At 43.0% G+C, this 26622-nt stretch overlaps 3 protein-coding genes across 3 annotated transcripts; 2 read left to right on the plus strand and 1 right to left on the minus strand.

Annotated features, from left to right (window-relative positions):
* Positions 1 to 11: 11 nt before the first annotated feature.
* josd2 (Josephin domain containing 2) lies at positions 12 to 5337 on the minus strand. The gene is made up of 5 exons (XM_030103795.1): positions 5040 to 5337; positions 4682 to 4804; positions 3094 to 3219; positions 1875 to 2069; positions 12 to 1631 (listed from the first exon to the last, which is right to left on the minus strand). Exons 2-5 carry the CDS (start codon positions 4801 to 4803, stop codon positions 1520 to 1522), a joined length of 555 nt encoding a protein of 184 aa, XP_029959655.1. The 5' UTR covers position 4804; positions 5040 to 5337; the 3' UTR covers positions 12 to 1519.
* Positions 5338 to 7296: 1959 nt separating this feature from the next.
* On the plus strand, positions 7297 to 11769 carry ube2s (ubiquitin-conjugating enzyme E2S). The gene is made up of 4 exons (XM_030103790.1): positions 7297 to 7467; positions 8667 to 8814; positions 9499 to 9689; positions 9789 to 11769. The coding sequence occupies exons 1-4, from the start codon at positions 7465 to 7467 to the stop codon at positions 10155 to 10157; spliced, it is 711 nt and encodes a 236-aa protein (XP_029959650.1). The 5' UTR covers positions 7297 to 7464; the 3' UTR covers positions 10158 to 11769.
* A 6522-nt stretch (positions 11770 to 18291) lies between these two features.
* Positions 18292 to 23337, plus strand: shisa7a (shisa family member 7a). The gene is made up of 6 exons (XM_030103736.1): positions 18292 to 19513; positions 20016 to 20170; positions 20611 to 20676; positions 20964 to 21149; positions 21695 to 22149; positions 22360 to 23337. Exons 1-6 carry the CDS (start codon positions 18747 to 18749, stop codon positions 22891 to 22893), a joined length of 2163 nt encoding a protein of 720 aa, XP_029959596.1. The 5' UTR covers positions 18292 to 18746; the 3' UTR covers positions 22894 to 23337.
* Positions 23338 to 26622: the final 3285 nt, after the last annotated feature.

Here is a 26622-nt window from a genome sequence, read left to right on the forward strand (position 1 = left end):
CAATATGATTCTTGCTACTGGTGCTGCAGTAGCCCTACCGTAACTAGCAATAATAACTATGTATAGCATCGGGTTTCTGAGATCTCTCCAAGATGTTTTGTGTATATATGGTACGGTTTGAGATTTCATCGAATCCCCCCCCCCCCCGACCCCCTCCACCCCCCTCCCCCGCCGCCGGCCCTCCGTCCTCGCCAACTGACCTTGTTAACCCCCTGAATTGAGTTTGTATGGTTATCAATGCTCCTTTTGAATGGCATCCTTTTACACTCAAGAGTCTAATATAAATAAAAATAACTTCAATAACCTGATACTTGTCCTCATTTTGTATAAAATGACAGCATCTTCGAGGCCACTTTCCGTCAACACACAGACAGTCACACACTCACACTTTGGAAAAGATTCATCCTGAAAGCAAGAGGTCAACTTTAATATAAATAAACTTCAATATCATGAACCTCTGAGCTTCGGCTTGCGAATCGGTCACTAGTGTCTATCAGAGACGGCGCTCCTACCATTTTGGATATGCATAGATCGACAGGAGAGACGACAATACAAACATTAAGTTACATAAAGTCACAGAACCAGTGTTTCTGCATGCATTGTAGAGTCTTTTGGGTGAAAATAGTGATTCTGAAAACCTTTTCTGTGAGAGCTCATCCATCACAACGAACAGGATGTCTACTTTCATGCAGATCACCCTTTGTTATGACACAGTAAAAAAAAAATTAAAAACAAAAAAGAAAGCAAAGTTCCCAATGAAATGAAATAAAAAATTTTTTTTCAATTTTGCCATAGAATTTTGTCTTTCTCAAGCGTAACCGTTAAAAAAATAAATAAAAGTTTTGCTCAATGAATGGCTGAACACATGCAGAAACACTGGGGTCCTTCAATGCCTCACGGGGTGAAGCCTTCACGGCACCTGTGCCTGTACGAGCACACACAAAGGCCGGACATCGCAAGCAACTTTGACTCTGCAGTGCATAGAAGTTTTAACAAAAAAAAACAGGTGGAAGAAGACAAGGTGCCGTTTCTAACTGGTGACTTCTGACGTGACAATTGTAACAACAATACAAAACCTATTACAGCGTAACACAATCATGTCTCGCATGGAAAACTGAAGTTTCTATCTCCAAGACAGTAATCAAACTGGGGTTTGCGTTTGTTTTATGACGCACGCTGTCTCAGATATTCCTTCAAAGTAAAAACTCTGTCATTTGGAACAGAGGTACCGTGAGCAGGACCACGCAGGGTCCTATCAGAGCAGAAGCTGTTGCATCTGTTACAATCCACAACAGTTCCTCACTGCAGGAGTAAACACTCGCCTCTGCTTCTCTTTGGAATTTCCTCTGTGTGTCTGTGTAGGTATTAAACATATGTTAATGTGTATTCCCTGAAGACATTTCTGTAATGAGGTGTTTCTTTGAAAAAAAAAAAAAGAAAAAAAAGAAAAAGTCTGTCCATTTCCCAGAGGAGTTTTTCTGTTTTCATGCAATGCGAAGGTACATCCAGTCCCAAGGCATCACTTCTTGGCGTCGTCAGAGTTCAGCCACGAGCCGTCCTCCTCCACCTCCCGCCGGACGACCAGGAGCATCTCCGCCACGTCCTGAGAAAGCTGTTCGCTGAGAAATGTCCTGCAAAAAGGAGGCACGGGCGAGAGGGGAGAGGTCAGGGGAGCGCGGAGATGTGGGCATGTTACTAGAGAGCAGTGTCACACAAACAAACAGTGAGGTAACCCCCATGTGACCGCTCAGATGGGATGACTCACTCGCTCACACACAAAAGCCAAGTTTTGATCTAATTCGAAGCAGACCCACGCATCACGTTTGCTCCCGGAGCCATTTGTAAAGAAAAAAAAAAAAAAAGCATGTTCCTACCGAAGTTCTGCTTCTCCTCCGATGCACACGGGACTCTTCAGCTTGGAGTCCAGGTTGTAGTACTGCCCGTTCACCTGGCGGACGGCGAGCCAGTGCCGCCGCCGGAGCGGCAGGGACACGATGCCCAGTGATACTCGAGATGGGACGTTGAGGATGAAGCCTTGAACCTTCGACACGCAAAGACTCTGAACAGTCCTGAAGAAGGTACAGAAAAAAACTTAGATAAGTAGTTGTTTATGTAGCAGACTCTGACGACCCAGCTTCTTTTATAAAGCACTTTGAGAGCTTTTTCTTCAGATTATAGAATGAATGTTTAGAAATTATTCATTTCCCCCTTGAGACCGATCATAAGGCCAAAAGAAAAGGAAAACATTGATTTAAGTGGAGAAAAATAACACACATCTGTCCTTACAGATGTAATCATTCACTAACAAACATTTGCATAACCCTACAAATGCACAGTCATAGGCGTCTCACACGTCACACAGTGATATAGATAATTATATATGGACACCCTGAATCACCCAGTTTTCATAAAGGTTTTCGGCTTCGGGCGTTTAGGCTCTGCACGCAGCACAGTGGAGTTAAAATGAAACAAAGAAGATGTGCTTTAAATGTCGGAACATTCGGGAACTGAAGACAGCTGCAGATAAGGCCTGGCAGCGAATCAGCAGTGAAGAAACTCAGCGTCTGGTAATGTCTACGAGCTTGGCCATTCGGGCTGTTAACTGTGAAAGATTTGAAACCAGATAATAAAAATGATCATTTGGTTTATGATGAAATGAGTTTGCCCGATTGCTTTCAGCTCCACAAAAATGTGGAAAGCACATCCAACGACATGTCTCAATCTTTTTCACCTGATTTGATTGTGAAAAGCCTCAAATTTAAAGCTGTATGTCCGCATCAAAAACATCTTGATTGTTTCGTAATACTGGTATTTGTGCTGATTTCCAAATACGTGTGGATCGGATGTGTAAGTCCAGGCTTGTGTAAAGCTGGCCATGTCTACGACTACAGCTCAGCTTCTCTAGTAAAGTCATGACTTTACGAGACTCATTTTATTTTTTCTGTTAACAGCATGACAAGCGTTTGATAAAACCAGCTGACATACACAAGTTAAACTGAGAGTTTCAATGTATTCCAAGAATGTCAATGAGCTACACACAAATTGAAGCCTTTCAGGTTTAATGAGAAGCCCCAGCGGTCTGTCCTCGCTCACCTGCGTTTATCCCACCACACTGCTGCCAGCTCCCGACTCTGCAGCGCCGCCATGATGACGTTGACGTCATAGTTTCCCGTCCCCAACACCGACCGATGGGGGTTCACCACACACTGCGGAGCCAGCCTGCAGACAAGCAAACGCAGCTGTTGGATAAAAAAGCTCAGGTCATAACTGGCAGAGAATATTAATAACTTTTGTCCCTACTTAGTATGAATAACTCTAAAATCAATCCGGGCATCGCTTTAAGACTGAAAAATATTGAATTCACTAGATTTTTTTTCCCTCTCAGAGCTGCAATTCATTCAAATAAATACTGTGTTTGTCCGACACTGCTGGGCTCATGACTCATCTGGTCTCATGTTCGGTTAAGTAATGCATGACGATGTAAACAACAGCATTCCCAATACAATGGGCAGAGCTGTAAATAACAGCAGGCCTGCACTTTTCCCTGGAAGGTTGAGCTTTACGCTTCATTTTAGTGGAACGGCAGCAAATGTCTGTGAACGTAGCTTCAAAAAGGTCATCCAATCAAATCAAGCCCATTTTGTAAAAATAGTTATTTGGCATTTTGGTTTGATTAGACAGCTGAAAATGGAAGCAAGATGCTGGAAAAATACTCACAAGATGTGATCTGCAACACAAAAGGTACCGAAACATTAAACCGGTGATGAATGATGCATGATGTTTGCACTCTCGAGGGAGTTTTTTTTCTTATTTTTGCAAACTGTCCAGCAAAGATTCACCACAAACCCAGAGACTGGCTTGAGGAGGGAAATAATAAATGGACATCACTTGTAAAGTGCATTGTCTCTGCTTCAGCAGTCTCAGAGGGCTCACACTAACATGTGAAGATGCTCAGGAACACTTTGGCATATGGGCAGGGCGACATGCAGAATTGAACCAACAGCTTTTGAACTGACTAACATCCCACTGCACCAACTTAGTACAGGCTGGAGGTGGGGGTTGTTTTTAACTTGCAAGACACGTACAGGGAAAACATGCAAACAGAAAGCTTTCCCTTACATGCCCTGTATATATTACATATTGGGACCGTCCCAGCAGGATGTCAGAATGCTACACACTACACCACTGTGCCTCCCCGCTCCTTCAATTCAATGCAATTTAAGAGTCATATAAATACCTGAGGGAAAGACATGTGTTTAAATACCAGCCAGACCTTTCTGTGCAGGAGTTTGCATGTTCTTCCTGTGTTTCCTCCCATTGTCCCCAAATAAAATAAAATAAAATAAAAAAAATGCATGTGATCCTAAATTGCCCCAAGGTGTGAATGTGGGTGTGTGTGGCTGGTTCCAGACCTGCACAGAATAAAGGGGTACATAAAATGAACAGATGAATGCATTGACCACACTATTCCAGTTATTTTAAGACACTAAACACACAAACAAATGAACAAAACACAGTAAATAAACACTGAAAACCTCCTGAAAATGATAGATGGGAAGCTCAGTGGAAGCCGGTTGTGCAGGATGTGGTCGGACGTGGGACAGTGCTGAGACAGAAGCGAAATGGGATGTGCTTTTCAGCCGTAACACCTTGTAAACACACACACACACACACACCTCACCGTTTACAGATGTCATCGGCCGTCTCCTTGGTAAACACCCGCTCCTGGAGCACGTTGTTGAGTGCGTGGATGGCGCACAGCTCCAGTCGTTGCTTCTCATGGAACACCTCTCCTTCGTTCATACTAAAAGCAGCGACACACACACACACGCACACACACAGGGAGAGGCAGTGGCCACGTTACCCAGCAGCTACAGCTAGCAGCACCTCGCCGTCCCGGGTCCCGCCGCCGCCGTTAGCTTCGCCGTGACGGAGGCTAAACCGTGACGGGCTGCTAACGCCGAGAGAGTTTCCGTTCGCAAAAACAGCCACAAAGTGAGCTGCTACTCGCGAACAAAGAGCAAACAGAAGCTGCTGACCTGCTGATGAGGCGCTTTCCTGATGGAGTGATGCTGCTGGAGTGTGACAGCTACATCCAGAAACCGGAAGCAGCGCCCTTGTTGTTGTTGTTGTTATTATTGTTGTTGCAATGTGTTGGAGTTGTTGGTCACGGGTGGCAGACACGCCTGTCTACCATGTCCTCAACAGCAGTGGAACGTCAGCCATTTGAATTTAGAATCCGATAATTTTGCTGTTATAATAAGAAGATAAAAGACTTAAAGTCAGTGTTGTGTTGGGCAGGCTAATAGCTGTGGCGCTGTGTTGAGGCGCCCCCTACTGTCCAGTGTGAGAACTGAGTGCTACTCAAACAAGAATGGAGTTTCTTTTTTCATATCATGACATGGCCTTTAAAGCATTTATTACTAACAGTTAAGCTCCAATTCCAAATCTAATCCCACAGCACAGGAAAACAACCTGAACTTTAAACAAAAAACAAAACAAAACAAAAGGGCAAGAGATTCTGTGTGGGATTACATGAAGAGACTGGATGATCTGAACCAGACAACAAAGGTCAGCTCATTCAGTCTCCCTTTCTTTTATTTGTTTCTCTCGATCTCTCCAAGATGTTTTAAAGCAAGAAGAAAAAAACTTTGAAGAAGTGTGTCTTGAAGAGCTGATGCACACATGCATTGATTTCTTTACTGAATCCCTTTTTAATTTAACTAACTAACTAACCCATCATATGGGATGGATAGCCACATTGTGGTGCTCTGGGAAGCTGACAGGGATCAAGGATCTTGCTCAGGGACCCATAATGGCGACCTGTCAGCTGTGGGACTTCAACTTAAGATCCCAAATCCACTTCTCTAGCAGCGTCTTGGTCACCACTGCTGTATTCTACATGAAACGATAAAAGATAAACAACCAACAAATTTCTAAAACCGTAGTGCAACTTTACCCCTGCAGACCAGCTTGCTCAATACTCAATACTCATGTATACTCAATACATTTACAGAAAATATAGACTTGATTATATGAAAATGAACGTTTTTTTAGCGTGTGTGTGTGGTACTATTGTGGGTCTTGAGGTCCATGCAGTTTTAAAGGCGTCGTTCGTTGTTATGAACTCTTATAAATATATTAAGACTGGAAGACTGGGTTCTTTTATCAGTTATCTAACTTCAGAAACTTGATATGAATTTCTCTGCCAAAAAAAGGCTTTTATACACAAGTTAACATCTTAATATATACACCACATGTTTCTGATTTCTCTGATGAAGCAGTCTGATTGTTGATTACCCAGTGGGAGAGGAACTGTGTTATGTTTGACTGAATAAGAGAAGTTTTTGTTGTTTTGCATTTGAAGATGTTTCTCAATCTGCATATGTTTTTGCAAATTCCTGTTTGTAAGCTGAATCCCAGATTCCACTTTGACTCCCATCTGTTTTCTGACTCATCTTACAAACATACCCAAGATCAACTACTTGTCTCTCAGGCAAACACTGAAAGATTGAAAACAGCTTTTATCATGTGCATGATTTATGATTGCAATGCTTTCCAAAAAGCTTTTTGACAACGACTGCAACACAACACAACACTGTACACGAAACAACTATAACCAGAGGAATCACGCATTTTGAGGATTCTATATATATATATATATATATATATATATATATAATATATATATATATATATATATATATATATATATATATATATATATATATATATATATATTTCTAAATTAATAAATTCTAATTTTAATTGCTTTAGTTCGTCTTTATGGAAAGGTGAAAACCACATCACTGAGAAAGCTTCTGTGAAGACATGTGTTTTGTAGATATTTATAGCAGCTGACATGCTACTTTAAAGCGTGTTTTTTATATATATATTTTTACCTTGTTCACTAAATGTTCTTTTCAAAGTCAGTATAAATCACGTTGTGTGGCACTCTGAATGTCTTGAATCTGCTATTCAAATGGAATGGTGACATAGAGGTTGGTTGTGAAAACAGATGCAGGTTTTCATATGGGTTTAAATTGGTTTCGCCTCACTTTTTATGTTATTTAACACGTGATTGGATTCTTTTCAAACTGATCAATTCTCTCGGTATTGATCAGAAATGTGAGTTTTTCAAACCGACCAATGGATGATGAGTTTTGGTCACATGGTCTCCTCTGTATGGCTGATAGGGCTTCAGACTGTGACGTGCATTCAATTTTGAATTCTGATTGGTTCAACTCCTCTGACGTTACATATCTGTCGGCAGCTGATTGGCCGCTGGTACCAGGTTAAACTGAGCGTCGTATTTTTGTTCCTGTGTCAACGTAAAGAAAAGAACGACGGACACAGAGCCGGACAACTTCTCGCAAAGCACCTTTCTGACACACTTATAAAAGAAGATTTCTTATATCTGATCACAACCAGAGCCCACCTGCCCGAGCCGATCTCCTTTTGAAGATGGTAAGACGAGTTTGTTGCTAACGGCTAGCTGCTAGCTTGATGCGATGTACAAGCGTCGAGTTTTTTTTTTTTTTTAATTTGGGTAATTGTGATTTAAATCCACATGTTTAGTTAACGATACCTTATTTCTTTGTATATCGTAGGCTCTGCTTTTAATTACAATCGATGTATTGCCACTAATTGTAATGCCACTGAGAAGCTGTAACATTAACCGAAGCTAGGCTAGCAATGCTAACAGTAACGTAAAGTTAACCTTACGTTTTACTGCGACTTTCGGCATTCTTACTTATGTAAGGATATAACTGGGCATTTGTGTTTGTAAAAAGCGCCATGAACATCTTAAGTGCTATAAAACGACCACTACTGTGATGTCCTTTTGATACAACTCAAGACAGACGAGACAGCGATACAATGGTCGTGTCTCCATTGATCCCACTGATTAATATTACTGATTGTAATAAAACGAATGTGTAATATAGTATTTTCCGCGTGTATACATATCGTGGTACACAGGTGTTAAACACGGAGAAAACAACAAAATGAGAAGAGAAAAATGACTTGATCGCAAACAATACGTGTGTGAATTGACAAAGCATGGACACGAAGCGGTGAACCTTTACATTCAGAATAGTTTCAGCTGTTTCTGTTGTCTCTCTCCCCCAGTATTGTGTTCATTTTTTTATACGACTTTATACATCGTGACTTGTTTTAAGGTAATTTTTTGTGATTATATGTCATGATGTGAACTGAGACCTAGTTTGAAATGTCTGTCTTGGAAAACTTGACAAAATGTGAGTAGAACAGCTGTGAACAGTTCAGAGCCATTGGCGGATGGTTTGGGTTTGTAAAAAGGTAGTTGCAATAGCACAGCAAGCGAAAAGGTCATTTGTACTTCTAATTGTGGTACACCTGACCAGAATTTGGACATATTTCTTCAATTGAAGAGGAGTTGAATCTTTACAATCTGAATAATTAAGTGAGGGGGGGAAAAAATGTGAATTTTCCTATAATAGTAATTCACCAATACACCAACAACATAGCAAGTTTTATCTGTTTTTTTTAAACTGCATTTCTTCATTGTAGGATGCTGTCTTATGTATGGAACCACTGACAAAATTACATCCACCTATTAGATCTGTTCTTGTTGCTGACACAAAAATAAAAGCCCACATCTAACATTGTTTTTTTTCATTCTCCAGAACTCCAATGTGGAGAATTTGCCCCCTCACGTTCTTCGCTTGGTCTATAAAGAGGTTTCAGCTTTAGCAGCAGACCCACCTGAGGGCATCAAGATTTATCCCAGTGAGGAAGACATAACTGAACTCCACACAGCCATCGAAGGACCAGGTGAGGGATCACATTCTGTCATATTGACAAAATATAGTTTTGTAGTCTCAAAACTGACTCACTTTTAAAGTGACCTGTAAAAAGTAGCCAGGTAAAACCTTGTACTCGCAGGTTTTTGTGGGCCACCGTTTACGGGGCCCCTCCTCATACTTGCAGCTCAGTGTTTGTTCGAGTGCTTTCCAGTCACAAAAATATGTTGATTGCACTTGGTTTTTTTTTGTGTGTTTTTTTTTTTTTTTTTAATTCATTTTTTGCATGTTTTACCAACTGCTTTAAAAGTTCAGGTTTTCAAACAAAACACTTTCAATCTACGGATTATTTGTATTTCTTTAGTATTATATAATATTTTTATTTATAGATTCTTAATGTTGTCCTTTTCTTTTGGCAAGTAACCCTCTTCAACCTCATAATCGACAGTGTCCATGGTGCTTTGCCACCACGCGCTCACTGCTTCAGACCTTGTTATTTTTAAGTAGGCTTTTGAAGAGCCAGACACTCGTCCACTTTAACTCCTCCACAAAGAACATTTTCTGTACAGGATCAGTTTATTAGACACTGATATTAGTGACTGTATGCGGCACCAAATCAGACAGTGTTGTTCACTAAATGACCTTCTTCTGTGTTTATGGATCAAGTTTGGCACAAACATACTGTTCATGTGATGAATTGTTTATACTTTGACAGAGGGAACTCCATTTGCTGGTGGCATTTTCCGAATGCGTCTAGTCCTCGGGAAGGACTTCCCTGCTGTTCCACCCAAGGGGTATTTCCTGACCAAGATTTTTCACCCCAATGTTGGTCACAAGGGCGAGATCTGTGTCAACGTGTTGAAGAGGGACTGGAAGGCAGAGCTCGGCCTCAGACACGTCTTACTCGTAAGGATGAAGAAAATCTCTGGTGATCTCCCTGTAATCCGTGCCGCCTGCGTAGTTTTCACGTTTCTGTCCTCTCTCTCTCTCTCTTCTTTCCCACAGACAATCAAGTGTCTCCTCATCCATCCGAATCCGGAATCGGCTTTGAACGAGGAGGCGGGGCGTTTGCTGTTAGAGGACTATGCAGAATACGAGTCCCGCGCCCGCCTGCTGACAGAGATTCACGCCATGGGCGGGCCTGGTGGTACCTCCGGGGCGCCTCAGGACCCTAATGACGGCCCACAGCCCAAGAAACACGCAGGTGACCCAACCAAGAGGGCGGGACCCAGCGCGGCGGCTGTGCCGGCCGCTCTGGGTAACGGAGCCAGCGGAGCCAGTACCACCACCAGCAATAGCAGTAATAGTAGTAGCACGAATAATGTAGCAGGGAAAAAGAAAGCAGATAAAAAGCGTGCGTTGAGGCGGCTTTAATACCTCTAAAAGAAATTCCACTTGTGTATGTGTGAGAATGTGAGAGTGTACATATAAATATGAAAGTGTGCTGATACAGTTTTTGTTCCCCTCTTATTCCCTGTCCAGGTCGTTCACTTTTTATCTTTCCCTTTGTTTTGCCACCATTTTGGCATCACTGGTTTAATTATTTCCATACCTAAAGACGGGATGAAACACTTTTTTTTTTTTTTTTTTTTTTTACTCAGCAAAGATCATGCCATCATTTTAATTTTTCCTGCAGTATATTCTGAATGAGTGACACATCATAGGTTCAGACATGGGCTCTCGTGTCCGCCTATCAGGTTTCTCATGACCTCCTTTAAAAAAAGCCGCTGTGATAGTACTGTGTACTGCACAGCGTGGCTAATGCTGGTGTCTCAGCCGGCATCCACACTTTTTAAAGGGGACCTATTGTGCGCATTTTCCCCATGTAAGGAGGCTTTTTCCTGGTTTAGAAATACACCTTCATGGTTCTGTTCTGACCCACTTGGCAGGTCCTCAGTCTCTTTCTGAAACAAGTTACTTCATCTGCTGTTTAACAGCTGCACTTTCTAAAAGTTGACTTTCTTTTGAATGGCCAGTTTTTAGGAAAACTTCTAGATTTTCTAAGTTTTTCTAGAAAACCAAACAGTTGTCCTCTTATACTATTTTGGCCATTCTTGTATTACAAGATGAAACACTGGTTTATCACCATAGATTGAGGTACGGTACTTGTAATTGGATGTCAGCTTCATCATCTTCAGGGTTTGAAGCAACTGAAACAATTTTAAATCAACTTTCTTTGTAAAAAAACCACACTTCAGTTTTTGATACTTTTATAATAACCCAACCTTTCTATGCATGCAACAGAAACTACCGAAGCAAAATTGGTCCCCTTTAAAAACACGTGTTCCAAATAAAAAGGAAAAAATCTTGAGAGATAAAGACTCACTTGTGGTTACCACCAGGAGAGACAGATTCTTATTTTAGTACCAAAACCAACTTTGTTTTTATTATTACATTTCCCCCTTTTTAGAGCTGAATAAATTCAAGGTATGGAAAGAGTTACCAATGACTTATAAGAAATAGTTTTTTTTCTTTCTGAATTGTTTCACTGTCCAGTATTTTCAAAATTTGCTTTTTAATTGACATGTCCATATTCAGCCGTCTTGTGTTTGTGTGTGAAGACGTAGATCAGTGGCTGTTTAAGGGAACAGGGTATGTTACCATACAAATTCTATTCAAAAGCTCATCTGTTCTCTATATTAAGCATACTGTGGTGTGACTTGCTTCAACGAGTCCCGCGTCCCGGCGAAGCGGGGCGCGCTCTGGGACCAGCCCTGTGTGGGGTACCAGAGAAGACGTCAGTAGGAAGACTTCCACGTTTGATAGTTTGTCTCCCCACCTGCCGCACTGGCAAGGGTTTCCCAGGCAGGTTTTCTCTCTTCTCTAAATGCATGCGGGGCCTACATTTCCCAAGGAAACACACTAAAGCGCTGTCTTAATTTGGATGGAAAAGGTGCCTGTGAGACTCCTGCCGTGCAAAATGTCAGTTGGATATTTTGTGTCCATTTTAAATTATTTAAATTAATAAAACATTGAAATACCAGAAGTGAAATAAACACGGGAGTCCTGTCTTCTGTTTTAATTTACTCATGATGCAGGAGACCGTACCGAGACGGCGTTGCGGCCGTCGTGGGGCTTTTCACTGTGCGGTGACGTACGGCAGCGCTTCATTTTGTTTATAGTGGTCTCCTGTTCTGCAGTGATGGAATAACCATTATGAGGAAGGCGTAATTGCATCCACCCCAGCAAACCAGCAAGTGCACCCGGTAGAGCGTCATTGGACCGTCTAATGAAGGGCTCCGCTGGCCTCTGCTGCAGACATGCAGCAGCCCACCCACCTGTGTAGAAATAGCAGCCTGCCATGCAGGTAATTATCAGAGCCTTCCGAGGCACCTGGGGCTCCGCAGAACCCTTTACACCTTCCCCAAGCCACGTTTTGGAATTGCTTACCTCCTTCACCACACGGTATTCCTTTCTCCTGCATGTTCTCTCATACAAGCACTTTAGCTTTGAGGCGAGTCTCTGTCGGTCCGAGAGGAAAGACTTGACTTTTCTATTGAGTAAAGCTCTAAAAGGCTCTTCTGAGCTGGGGCATGTCAGGGGTTCTCTGTCATTCATAGGTGGAAATCACAGAGTCATCGGGACACAAAAAGCTTTTGGTAAGACTGAATCACCCCTGATGAGATTACATTGGAATTTTAGATCATTTTAAGTGACACTGAACAAAAGGTGACAGCGTTTAATACTGCATTTATAACTCCTGGCACGGCACTTCCATGGTGGGGAAATCTGACCGCTCGATCTTTCAACTACAGTTAGTTCTCAGTGGTTCCATTAATCTTACAACTACTAAAAGAACTTGAGGCTCAAACCTGAAGCTAATTTTTTTTGCATTGATTTTAGAGAATGAGAATTTTTCTGTATGGTTTTGCCAAAGAAAATAAACACGAACAAATATGACACTGTATATTTTATTGCATTGCAGAAGCTAGTTTGGATTTTATTGAATAATTTATTTTACACTCTGGAAACTGTTAATTAAACCACATTGAACTTTATGATCCCCTTGAGGAAACTCCCTTTTCCACAGCATTTCTGGGATGTGGTCAGCAGCCACATCAGAGCACTCTGGGGGAGTTATTAGGGATCAAGGTGCCATGCTCAGGGACTTGTTCACTGTGGGATTGAAACCTGCAACCTTTTCAATCCAAATGCCACCTCTCTCGCCATGGCGCTGATGAGGGCAATGCAACCAACAGGATGTATCTGAAACTGAAAAAGCTGTAACTGTTGACACTGGGAAATTACACACACACACACACACACACACACACACACACACATAAACAGTCTACAGTTTTTCAAAAGTAACACAGCAGAAAATCTCCACCTCTGGGTCTAGTTCTGCAGGGTTTTTTTTTTTTCCTGTTGAAGTTTTTCCTTTTCCACTGTCATTTACACTTCCTCATGTGGAATTAATCCGTGAAATGACTGTTATATTTGTAGAATTCTTTGCATCCATGGCTTATTATACATTTTTTTTTATTATTTTAAACTAAACTTGCAGCAAATTCAGGCACTAAGACTCTGTTTAGTAAAGGTAGCTCTAGTCATTGTGATTTTATTTTCTCATTTATGAAAAACAAAAGTCATGTTTGGTAAAGACATCCCCCTGACCCTCAGATTTCTCCAGCCAGTCCTTTACTAATGTAGTGATGTAATGTGCTCACTGCTCAGTTCTTTTTTTTTTTTTTCCTGTTTATGCCTCCCACCACCACCATGACATGATACTTCCGCTCTCGGTGTCATGTGCGGTGTTTTGCTGTTAATTATCATCCGTCCTGCAGGCCCGTTGTGTAAACAAAGGTCCCAATTAAACGAGCGGATTCCTTACACGATCCCAAACAAGCTGTTTTCATTCATGTGCTGCAGGATCGAGAGGAGGCAGAAAGAAGCCGGCTCCATCCCGGAGGGAAACCTCGGATCACCTCTCCTCCACTCTCCCCTCTTTCTTTCTGTGGACGTCCGGCCGCCTGCCTCCCCTGCTCGTCCCACATTTGCAGAAATCTCTGAATTGTCGGTGTAGGACTGAGTCTAATTGACAGTTTCGTTCACGCTCCAGTGTTGAGGCTTTTGCGCCAATCCTCTCCCCTTCCCCGTTTTCATCGCTTTCATAATTGCCACCAACATAATGACACAGTTGCTGTGGCAACCGTGTCTTTCTGTGTCCTTTTTTTCCTCTCTCTCGCGCGCGCGGGCGCACGCACACACAAAGAAAAATAGCACACACACACACACAAACACAGAATCTCAGAGGTCTTCCTCTGAATTTTTCTCCTACTTTTAATTTCTCAAGTCTGTTTTTTTAGTCGTTTCAGTTCAGTTTTCCTGAAAGAACTGCAGTCAGTTCCCTGACTGACATTTTTTTTTTGTTTCAAAATAGTCAATAACAATAAAGAAGAAGAAAGAAAAAGCTTTATGGTCACTTAATTAAGGAGGGTAAATTAAAAGGAGATGAACGCCACCAGTTGAATGGGCCAAATGGCCATCAGCAGCGCGCGGAGCCGAGTGAGGCTCATCAGCCAATCACAGCGCTCCCCCACCGGCGGACCTCCGCGAGGCCAGTCAGCGCGAGGCGGCGGAACCCGTTTCTCCCGGAGAGGCTGAGGAGAACCAGCTCCAGTCCGCGCTAGATGGACAAAGTTAAACTGGGGGACATTTTTCTTTTTATTTTATTTATTAATTTTTTTGCACCAACATTTTGACCGTTCGACAGCGTGATTTCTCTGGTTGTCAGTCTGCTCTGCAACTTGTACTTAACCCCCCCGACCGGGAATTTATTTAAAGTGACTGTCACATGTATGAGAGACCCTCCGAACATCTCGCTGTGCGCTGACTCTCGCTTTTTTTTTCATCCTTTAATGCTCCTGATGATGGATTTATCAGTAGACTGATGGAGTGATCCAGATCTGCAGCACTTCTGAGAAAAACTCGTGCGTTTGATGAAAGGAAAGGGAAAGAATAATAAGAAAAAAAAAACAGGTGGCAGATCCAGCAACAGTTCAAGCTGTCCTCATCATCTTTTGCTACAATAACAGGCTGCCATCTGAGAGACAGTGCGCAGACTCTCCCAGCGCTCCTCTCCAGCATCAAACCCCGGAGCAGCGCACAGGTAAGGCACGACATCCTGCACCTGCCATTAATGCAGCACCAATTACCAGATCGCCGACGAAACCGATCGATGCCATTGACGGGTCTTTGTGCGTGCATGGAAATGGACTTTGGCGTGTGTTTTGGAGATATCCGCTGTCCTGCAGGCTGTCTTAACAAACACTTTGCAGAAAGCTGCGCCACACAAAACATCCGCACACTGGATTCAAGCTGCTTTTTTTTTTCTCTCCCCAACTTGAACACTTTAATTGTGCACCGCGATGACATTGTTCCGTTATGATTTAAATTAACACACACGCACACGCACACACACACACACCGGCATGGATACACCCACGCACTGTTAGCCTGCTGATAGATGCAAGTCATGTCCATAACCCTCATGCTTGCTCATTGCAAGTTGCAACTTATTAACCTAACGAATGATGGACCGAGCGGCGTGAGGAGGGGATAAATCATCGGGCTGAAACAAAGTCGTTGCGCAGCTTATATTCTCTGCTGAGACCGATGCCACCGCTGCTCCGCGGCTCTCACTGTAATTAACTGTTTTGTTTGCATCTGCATGACTTCTGCACAGGATTTTTTTTTTTTTTAAATCTCCCTCAGCGATTCACAGCACTGCGCGTTTTGCAAGCGCGCGTCTAAAGAGAGAGGAGAAAAAAAAAGAAGGGGCCATTTTGTTTCATTTCCAACAAACACCTGTTGAAATTAGTGCATGCCCAGGCGTCTGCACGAGCTTGTCGACGGCCTGCAACGACGGTAGACGCGTTTAAAGGGGGGCAAATGGTCGTTGATATAATCCATTTGCCAGGAAATGCAGGGATCTGCTGAAATGGTTGTTCCTCTCTCCGGTGCGTGCACCTCAGGGGTTGTGGATGCATGCCCTTCACCCTTTGGCTCTCACACTGGGCCATCTACAGAATGGTTTCAACGTCACTGTATGAGAAAAAAACATGTCAGGTTTTTCTATGTGCAGCCATGCCATGAGAAAAAAAGAAAATTTAGAGAATTTGAGGATGCACAGCAGGAGTGTGCGTATTGGGTAATAATGCTCACTTTGCCTGATCACTTTTGATCAATTAATGTTATTTTCATGAAAATCAATTCTATGCATGTATATTCAATTGGAATCAAATTCTTGAATATGTTCAGTGTGGAATTGTACATCAGTTGGCTGTAAATGCATATTAACAGGGGAGTGGTTTGATTTTGTTGCCTGATGGAGTGAAGAAAATCATGATAAAGGGAGAAGTTGGGCAGCATTTGAAGATGATGGCACAAGGCGTCAGTGTCATGTTGTTGAGCAGGAGACATGCAGATGTGATTCTGAATCCTGGTTTGGCTAATGGGTGTAGATTGGATTCTGCCTCCTTTCTCTTTCACTGCCTCTTTCACTCACACAGACAGAGCTGCAGTGCTATTCTGAGAGAGTTAGCTGCCTCAACCCACGCACAGAATCTGAGAAAGGGAGAAAGGCAGGACCAGGGAGAAAGAGGAGAAGGAGGGAGCAAGAGGAATAAAAGAGTGAGGCAGAGACTGACTACAAGAAGGTTTTATTGAATATCGACTACGGACTGTTACATGCAAACATGCATTTTAATCTTAAAAAATGCTTTTACAGGTCGTAATCTACTGTGTTAAGTGTTCCAACAGCGTGTGATGTGCAGGCTTGATTAGCACTCGTTTTGTGTGTGACATGGACTGTATTTGCAGATCTGTTTGGTGGTGCTGTTTGTGTGATGTGCTGTGTTGTATTGGTAAGTGCTGGGAGAAATGTACTTGATTCTGTGCCACCCACACACCGCCCTCCCACTCATGGTCGTCTCTGCATCTATACCTCTGGCTCTTCCCGCTCACCACAATCTCTTTGCTCATTTAAATCCCTACCCTGCATTTATCCCTCTGCTCTTCCTTTTTTCTTTTTTTTTTCCATTTTCTCTATCACTGGCTTTTCAAGAGTGTTTCTCCTGCAACCAAACAGACACACGAACGCACACCTGCCGTCCCACGGTGCACGCACAACAGTGAAATTAACGTGAACCAATGCATTTTGTGCATTTGCAATAAAAATGAACACACACACACACACACACACACAAGGGGCAAACAGCGAAGAGCTTCCTTTTTTTTTTTTCTAACCTTAATGTCTCTGGTTTGTATTGCAGTGGACATTCGGCCAACACTTTGCCAGATTTGATTGTCGACACGTAAAGCAGAAGACGGTACCGGAAATCAAGCGGAGCACTTAGAGGCGGCGAGAGGAGAGAAATTCTCCCGGAGAACTCTTTGGGAACATTAGTCAGTGGGAGAGTTGCCGCTTTGTGTCTCTGTTTTTTCTTCCCTGCGCTGAACTCTCCTCAGAAGGGTTAGAGGAGCATGTAACTGAAACAAGTGGAGCCCTCGGTGATTTCAGCATTCTGTCTCCCCCATCTGTGCCTACATTCTCTGCTACAGATAGGGACGTTTTGATAATTACATATAATTATAATTTCTGTGGGAGACAGATCTGCCTCTGTCTATTATTGCCAACACCTCCAACACAATAACTTCACACATTTACATATTTTTCAACAAAAGTGATATTCTTTGAACCTCTGAGACGAATCAGGAACAATTTTACTTGGAGAGACATGTCACATGGAGAAGCAATGTGCCATTCTGTTCATATCTAATTAGCGGTACGGCTGAGTGACACGGGCAACATTTTGTGCCTAAAATCTTGAGCGCCGCACACTTAAAACCATGACATATGTCTCATTTTGTGAGGTGTTTTACCGGTCGGGAGCCATTTCTTTGGTTTCTGCTTACTCCTAATTTTCAGTTGTTACATTCGTGTAGCACTTAAGCAGAGCCATCCTCATTATCACCTACAGCCCCAATCACAGTGACAGTCTGTCCCAGGCGAGAGCTGATGCACATTAATCCTACTACGGAAAAGAGGAGACGAGGTACATTTTGTATCTATAGCTGTGAGCGTCTGGAACAAGTCAACATGGACGTAAAGCCCCGCTAGGCTGCTTAAATGGACACTGGTGATCAGTGGTGCAGTCGTTTTATTTTGTTTAATTCTCCACGATGCCAAAAAGCACCAAATATATGAGACAGATAATTGGTTTTTTTTTCCAGATAACAGTCGCTTGCAGGATAAATAAGTGCCACCTCTGAATGTACGTAGTGCCAGACTAAAAGAGCCATCCAGTAACAAACAAAGCTGATCAAACTTTGCATTTCCAATTAAAACTGGCCATAGATTACTTATTGTTCAAGTGCCGCAGTCAGCACAGGAATGTACAGGAGTGCTATATTTTATTGAAAATACTTCCTTGGCTTTTTGGTAAAAATCAGATCTTTGCTTGTTTTATTCAGTGGGGCATATATAAAGAGGCATTTAGGACTGAAAGTATGGAAATGGCTGTTTCCAGCTGGCCCTTTTTACAAAGCTGGGTTTCATTTTATTGTTGTAGATTTGAGAGGTCTCTTTAGAGGTCAGAAGATGAAGTCATTACGCTTTCAGAATTCCTCTCTCGCAGGAAATTAAAATCATTTTAAGACCATTATCACCACTTATTGAAACCTACAAAAACATTTTGGTAGTGTTTGTCCTTTTAGTTTTTATTGCTCCTGACCTTCTCTATTATTATTACACCATATAAATACTGACAAATCAAAAATCAGGCTTCATCAGCCTCCATTACTGAATGAAACGGCTGATCCGTGATCAATATACGGGAGGTTGTACACACTACTTGAATATTTCACATGCCGTTTTAATGAGTAAAACTGCTAAAGCAGACACATCGTTGTAACTGCATTGACTCAACAACAGAAAATAGATGTCTTAGTCATGTAAAAATGACGCCCACCACCAAACTCCGAGTCCTCGCCGTCTCCTTGCTCTCCCTTCTTGTTGCCCCTCTCGCCATTGTTGGGGAGACCTCCCCGTCTCCCCCCCCTCAGTTCATAGAACGCTCAGGAAGACCTTTCACAGAGCTGCCCAGCACCGACCCCAGCCCCTCCCTCCTGCTCCTCGCCATCCAGACAAATGTTAGGCCAGCCGCTCTCCGAAGCAGGACCAGAACCCCCGAGAAGCTCCCGGAAGCGCCAGAGGGAGTTCTGGAAGCGCCGCCGAGGCCCTTACCCCAAGTCATGTTCCCCAAGAATGTAACCTCATCGGAGGCGCTCGCTCCCCCCTTAGGTGCGGCGCAGGTGGCGCCCATCAGACCCCAGAAGATTGAAGTATGGATCGACGTGTGCCGGGGTTATTACGACGTCATGGGACACTTCGACAGCGCTTTCAACTGCTCCAAAGACACCTTCATCTACTGCTGTGGAACCTGCCACTATCGCTTCTGCTGCCCCGAGCCCAGCCGGCAGCTGGAGCAAGACAGCTGCAAAAACTACGACTCTCCAGACTGGGCCAAGCCGCAGACGGACGCCATGATCATACCGGAGGAGTTGGGGCCCGACCCGGGGTTTGATCCGCTGAAACAGCAGAGCCACAACACAGGATTTGTGATTGGTGGCGTGGTGGTCTTCATGGTGGCCGTCGCCGTGGGCATCAAGGTCGTCTTCAACAAGGTGCAGCAGGAAGCCATCCAAAGGGAGCTGAACATGCCCAGGTGAGGATTTGATTTCTTGTATGGATACTGTAAGGAAATTAGGTTTTCGGGACTCCTTAAATGGCCTAGATTCATCATTCTGGGCTCAGAATAATGTCATTAGTCATCGGCTGAAGCATATTTGATCTTCTTCGAGTGGCTGAAATGATATTTACAGTGGCTTGAATTTCATTTTTATCGCACGTTCGACCCATAATTTTGACATTAACATGTGGGTTTTTGTACAGGTTGCAAAGAAATATACTGATGGGCCTGTTTATATTTATATTTTTAGATTTTATTTAGTACTGAAGTCTATAGTCTGACACATGGCTGTGTTAAAATCTGCTTGTGAGAATATAGGATAACATTAACAAATGTGATAAAAACGTAAGATCGTTGACATGTTCCGTTACTGTGGACTTGATCCAATATAGTGAATGGTGTTGTTTTTTTCCTATAGTCGCCTTTTTCTAATTATTACTGTCCTGCGTTTCCTTTGTTGTGTTTTTCACGTCATTAGAGCTCTGGTCGACATGCTGCGGCACCAGTCGAGCCCAGTTCAGCAGGACGAGAGAAACAATAGCGTGGCTCTGACGGTCGCAGACGGACAAGGGACACTCGGTAGACCTCCGAAAAACCTCTACGCCCCGGGACTGCCCAGCAAGGACAACAGATGTGAGAGCACAGGGCTCATACGATATCAGTGAATAGCACAATCAGAGGCACAATTAGAGCTTTTGTACCCGCGGTCTTTGTATGCTGAGGCCCTTTCTGCTTTTTCCCTCTTTCTCTGGATGCTTAGGACGTATTGCGGCTGTTTAGGAGACAGAATAGAGTAAAAATTCTGAACTTTTAAATACAAAATTCACACATTTCACTTCAGAGTGTGATGATATCCATTAACAGCTAGTAAATTAAAACCATCAAATACAAATTAATGTGGATTTAAATGCCTCTAAATTGTATGTCCTTACCTGATCTTGTGTCGATGAATTGATGCAGGTGATCACGCATGTATAAAAGCCTTGATTTTATAATGTTAAAACACCGTTCAGCTCAAAACTGCCTGACATCCATTTTGTGTGCTGATTACCTTATGTTCTTTTGGCTTACAGTGGGCAATTTGCAACACAATTTCATCCACCCATCAGGCTCCAGCCCGAAACACACCGCAACCATCGGTAAGGCAGCTGGTGAAAGCAAAGCTTCCATGTAAATTACATGCAATCACCTCGATGCTTCATTTACTTCATTCAGATTCATTTTGAGCTCAAAAGTAGCCTCATTCGTTTCAACAATAATAATGATTATCATAGCTTCGGATGCTCACGTCGGTGTTGAAAGCAAGTTAAAATCTGTCTGTTTCTGTGAATGTTGCTGGATTCACGCGGGATTCACGCAGCGCGGTATATCCAGAGGAGCAAATCTCATTTAACACACAGCCGTTTTCTCCCTGTGGTCTCTGTAGAACGCACCCCGAGAATGAACAATGCTCAGCTGGCAGCTGGAGGCACCCTGCTCTCCAGCAAGCACAATAACACCAAATCCCAGCCTTCCTTCCACCACTCCCTGCACAACCTGGCCCAGCTGCCGCCCTCCTACGAGAGCGCCACAAAACCCGAGCTCAATAGATATTCCTCACTGAAACGCCTCGGTAAGTGCCTGAAGATTTCAAGAAATGAGACGCGTTCCGTCCAGTGGCTCTTCCCAACACTCACTCCCCTCAGAGTCTTTTGCTGCAGGTGTTTCATTAGTTCCAACACTCTTGACACTTTTCCATAAAGCTCAGGGGGCGTCATTATCTACTGATGCTATTTACCAGGAGTGGAAAGACCACTGAAAAACTGCTCTCAACTACAGTAGACTCAGAAGTTCAAGTACTCCTTTAAAAAAAAACTACTCATGGTAATTGGGTTACTTTAGAGCCATTGCATATTTTATTGTATTATTATTGCAGGAATTCAACTCAATTTTATGAGTTATGTTCAAAGCACATCCCCGAGACGAACAGTAAATTAGAGAGAAGCAAGAAGACAGTAAACAGATCTATATTTGATTTATGATGAGTAAAGTAGATTGCATGGTGGAAATTGCAATTGCATCCTTGCAAAAATGCTCTTAGATTTTACAATTTCTCAAACATACTTAATTATTGTCATGTGAGTGTTTGATTTTTTTTTTTTTTTGTCTTCCTTCCAGAAAAAGGTCTTGATGAGTATTCGTCTGGTTACTGCACCACCAAGCGCCGGCCTCATACCGCCCAGCCGGCGCTCCAGTCGTCTCAGCACCACCTCCACTGGGGCGGAGACTACACCCTCGGTGGCAGAGGGACGCTCCCCAGACACGCAATGAGGCCCTGGATCCCACCGCCGCCTTCTGGCATGCCCGCTTCGCCCACTCCCAATCCTTACCCGCTGGATCCCCCAGAGCCGCAGTACAACGCCAACTACGACACTCTCTCCAAGCCTCCAAGGAAAGTCAAGTCTACTGACCAGCTGCTCAACATGGGGGATGTTCCAGGTAACACTGGGACCCTGTCCAGAATGTCCAAGAACCAACAACACCAGTACTACAAAGCCATGGCTGCTTCCAATAAGAACTCCAATACACAGACCCTGACCAGGAAACCCCAGGATAGGGATCGGGATAGGGATCGGGACCGCGATCGCGATAGGGACAGAGAGAGGGACAGAGACCGAGACAGGGAAAGGGAAAGAGACAGGGACAGGGATCGGGATCGGGACAGGGATCGGGATCGGGATCGGGATAGGGATAGGGATCGGGATAGGGATCGGGATCGGGATCGGGATAGGGACAGGGACCGAGATAGGGACAGGGATCGGGAGAGGGAGCGGGACAGGGACAGGGATCGGGACAGGGACAGGGACAGGGACAGGGATCGGGACAGGGATCGAGACAGGGACAGGGGGGACAGGCTGCTCATGTCTCCGGACCATTTGGAGGAGCGGATGGGTGGAATGGGTGTTGTAGATCCATACGCCCACACCGGAGGGATCGTCCCCACGCTGCCCCGCCAGCAGAAGGCTCAGTCCCAGCAGAACGTCTGCGCTACGCCATCTCTCGACCGGCACCACATGATCAAGATGAACTCTCACCCCACGTCCGGAAGAGAGCAGGAGAGGAATACGGCCATGACGGGGCACATGAGCGGGGGCATGGGTTGGGCGGGCGAGACGCCTGGGCCCGGGGCAGGAGTAGTCATGGGAACGGGAACACTCGGGGGTCACAGCGCCAGGAGGATGGCTTTCGCGGCGAAACGGCAGAACACCATAGAGCAGCTACATTTCATACCGGGAGGAGGCGGTACGGGGTCACAAGGGAGCGCAGGAGGCAGTCAGGGGATCAGGACGGGGAGTAAAAATGAAGTGACAGTGTGAGGTCTGTGCCTAATGTAGAGTTCACTCTCCATTAAAAGTATAGGAATAGTCTCACTTCTGCATTTAAAGTATTAGATTAGATTATACAACTGCATCATATAAACCTATAGAAGTATCAACTATTGTAAGAGTATAATGTGTTTAGGCTATTCAAATTAGTGTTATCTTGTAACTGAATATTTTGACGACTTATAACATTTAAAACGTAAGTGAGGAACACCCGTTCCAGTTATGTGATAGCCTATCAGCCATATTTTGTACCAGAATTTGCCATATTGCCATATACAGCGGTGCCATTAATCCTTGAAAGACTGCCTGGGGGGTTGAGACGGAACGGACGGAAGTGTCGTTCATAATTTAGTTTTTATATGTGTTTTTCAAAAAAAAAAAAAAAAAAGTACTCAGGAGCCATATTAGATAGAGAACCAGACGATGTAAAAAAAATAAAGGGTCTACAAAGCAGAGGACGATGTGGAAGACTGTATCACACATTTTCAGAGAATTGAGCCACAGACGCTGGACAGTCGATCGACTCAGCCCCTGCTGACAGCGATTAAATGAACTGAATCTCATGGGTGAGGAGCCCTGAGCACCAGACCAGTCTGAACAGTGTGCCTGGTGGGCGATTTTTTTTTCCTTTTTCTTTTTTTTTTGAGCTCCCCCACTTTGCTGAAGCAACATTTTTCCCGACGCACGCAGGAAGACAGAACTGTGACTGTAATGCCTGTGTAAAAGCACAGACGAGGGTCGAGCAACACGCAGCCTGACCACGTTGGCAGGACTCCATACCTGATTCAAACTGCGGACATACCCACATTACAAATCCGATGCCTGGGCTGCCTCGATTTCCTTGTGACCTTACAGATCATTCCCAGAGGAACTCACACTCTGATCACTGTTACATTACAGGCGCGTAAACTGATTTTTAGATCACATTCGGGGTAAAATCTCCCCAATGTTCCCATCTATAGATCAGGATCTACCTGTGAAAACAATGGGCTACCAAATACTATTGAGCCATCCATCATGAAAGGAAGATAAAACATACACAATCCATAGATAACAGTATGTGTTTAAGGGTCGACTTGCTTTAAAGTGGGTTGTGTGTGATGGATAATGGTTTTTTTCTACAGAGCACAAATGTATAGAACACGATGCAGAGGTTGCACTTACACAACTGTCCTTCAAAGCCATTTAAGGAGAAACAAAGAAAATGCCACAGAGGAAGCTGGTCTGACAATCACCATTTTATTACCATAACTCGGTGACAAATTATACAAGTCAGTGATATTTTGTACAGTCAAAAGAATCGGCTTGACGAGCCGAAAACCACTGAATCAGGAGCGACGGGCGCCCCGAGGCCTTCTCCTGCATGGCTCCCAGTGTGCCATAAGAGACTCGGATGGTCAGGAATCCCCCTCCCGTCCTCAAGACAAAGAACTTGCTGTATGATAACGCACTTCAGCCAGTATGAATTCAAGAAAAAACAAAAAAAAAAAACAAAACAAGAAAAACATTAAAAAAAAAACCAAGAAAATATACAAAAAATAAATTCATCAATAACACTGCTTATCAATACTAAGGGCTATCCTATCCTATTTACTGTAGTATGTGATATCTGTGGTCCATATGAAATTCTCTTTCTATTGATTTTGTGTTGATATTGTCATGATGTATTAAGTATTAATGTGTACAAAAAACAAGAGCAATTTAAGCACAGTTCAAAGAGAAACACGGAGACAAAACTTTTTGCACAAATCTTTCCCCTGATTATTTGCACCAGATACAAACCTACTTTGTACCATGTCCTCAAGGATTACATTCTGTACGAGCGCAGCTGGAAGCGTGACTGATCAATGGAAGCCATTGTGTTGAGAGAGGATTGTTTTTTTGTTTATTTTATTTTTTTTTTTTTATCAACAGAAATCAAAAGGTTATTACGCAGATGAGAGAAGGAACTGGTTACTGCTCAGTTTTTGTTCAGTCATGTGGATGGACACAGAGACGAAATGCTGACAAACAGAAACACAGACTTCATTTGGACAATCTTCCTATACACAGTGCTAAATGTAGTTGTTATGAATATGATGGAGTGTTATTATGAATAATTATTATAACTGTTATGGTTATTATTAACAATTATCTTATGATGTGATGTTCTTTTACTTGGTGGGATTTAAGTGTTTATTGTTTTTAGATAACTAGCATTCTCACGACTAGTTGGTTTTTCATACATCTGGTCATAGATTAAAGTTTTTAAAACATTCCAAATATTGATGCATGCCAGCTCCATTTCATTGAGAGGCATTTTACACCATGCCTGGATTTTAAGGTCATCAGTGCTTGTATGGCCATCCTCCAGCTGTATGTACTGTGCCTAGACATCAGCCTTATGACTTCTTGATCTCAAGTGATTTACTTAGGTTTCCACTCTGGTACAAAAACATGTATTTACAAAAAGAAAAAAAAAATCTGCAGCCTTCTAAATGTACGACGGTGTTTGGATTGACGGTGACGAGTAGGGACGTTGGGGATGTTACTCTTGCCACAGGAAGTCTGCCGCCTCAGCCGCAGCAGCAGCAGCCTGACCCGATTCCTTCTGGGCTTCGTACGAGCTACACCCATGATGCCATAATGTATGTGTGTTTGGATGAATGTTTATTACACAGGTTGGATAAAGAACGATCTAATGGAAACCTGGATGCTTTGAATGCAGTATCTTTTTTCAGGGAAATAGGACAGGTGACATACAGTAGTATTAGAGTTTTTTAAATAGAGCCACAAAAGGTCTGTAGCAAAGTCTGTAATATCTCACAAGCCATATCCATCGAAGCTCATTATCATGATTTTATAAATGGTTAATCTAATTTGTGCAAGTATTGTATTTTGTATAGCTAGTACAATCAGAATATTTTGAGTGATCTATTTGACATTAATTTGAAGATTAAAAAAAAAATCTGTGTTAGTATTTAATGAATTGTACAGTGCCAAACTCATAACATTTTGTTGTCTTTTTATCGCCATAGCCTCTCAGAGGGCTCAAAGGGGATTCTTTCTTTTCTTTTTTTTTTTCTTTTTGACAACTAAGAAGTAATATACAGACAAGTCAGCTTACACAAGGTTGTTTCCAGACAGAAATGAATGAATATGGTGTATATTTTTTACCATTATGAATTCATTTAGAAGGGAGAATTGTTAATGGCCACTTGACATGGACAGGGACAGTGTCCACTAATGAAAATTCAAGGATTTATTTTCATGCCTATAAATTTGAAAAAACAGCCCTTTTCTTATTGTTCAATGCATTGATCTCTTGGATACGACAGTGACTTACAAAGAATTTGTACAATAAAGTTGGTGGGAAAAACGTTTTGTCCTTCATTCAGGAGTGTGAGAGATTTCTTGCATCATTCATACTTTTTGCATTTCTCATCATTCTTGGCCTGAACACTTAAAACATAGAATTATTTTTTTTGTTGTTGGCGTGGAGGTTTTGCAGTTGCCACAGGCAGCATACGTCTCACGTCGGGGAGGTTTGGAGTTTCAACACCATCCGAAGTTAAATGTTGGTGATGCTGTTATACAAAGAGCCAAGTAGTCATCCTTTGTAAAGAATGAACTTTGATCATTTATCTAAATAAAATGGCTTAGTTATAGTCTGAGGAAGCAGGAAGCAATTACAATGAATTCAACCAGTTTTATAACACACGACTTTTCCACACTACCTTA

This window comes from Salarias fasciatus, chromosome 11 (assembly GCF_902148845.1).
Source record: "Salarias fasciatus chromosome 11, fSalaFa1.1, whole genome shotgun sequence".
NCBI classification, from domain to species: Eukaryota; Metazoa; Chordata; class Actinopteri; order Blenniiformes; family Blenniidae; genus Salarias; species Salarias fasciatus.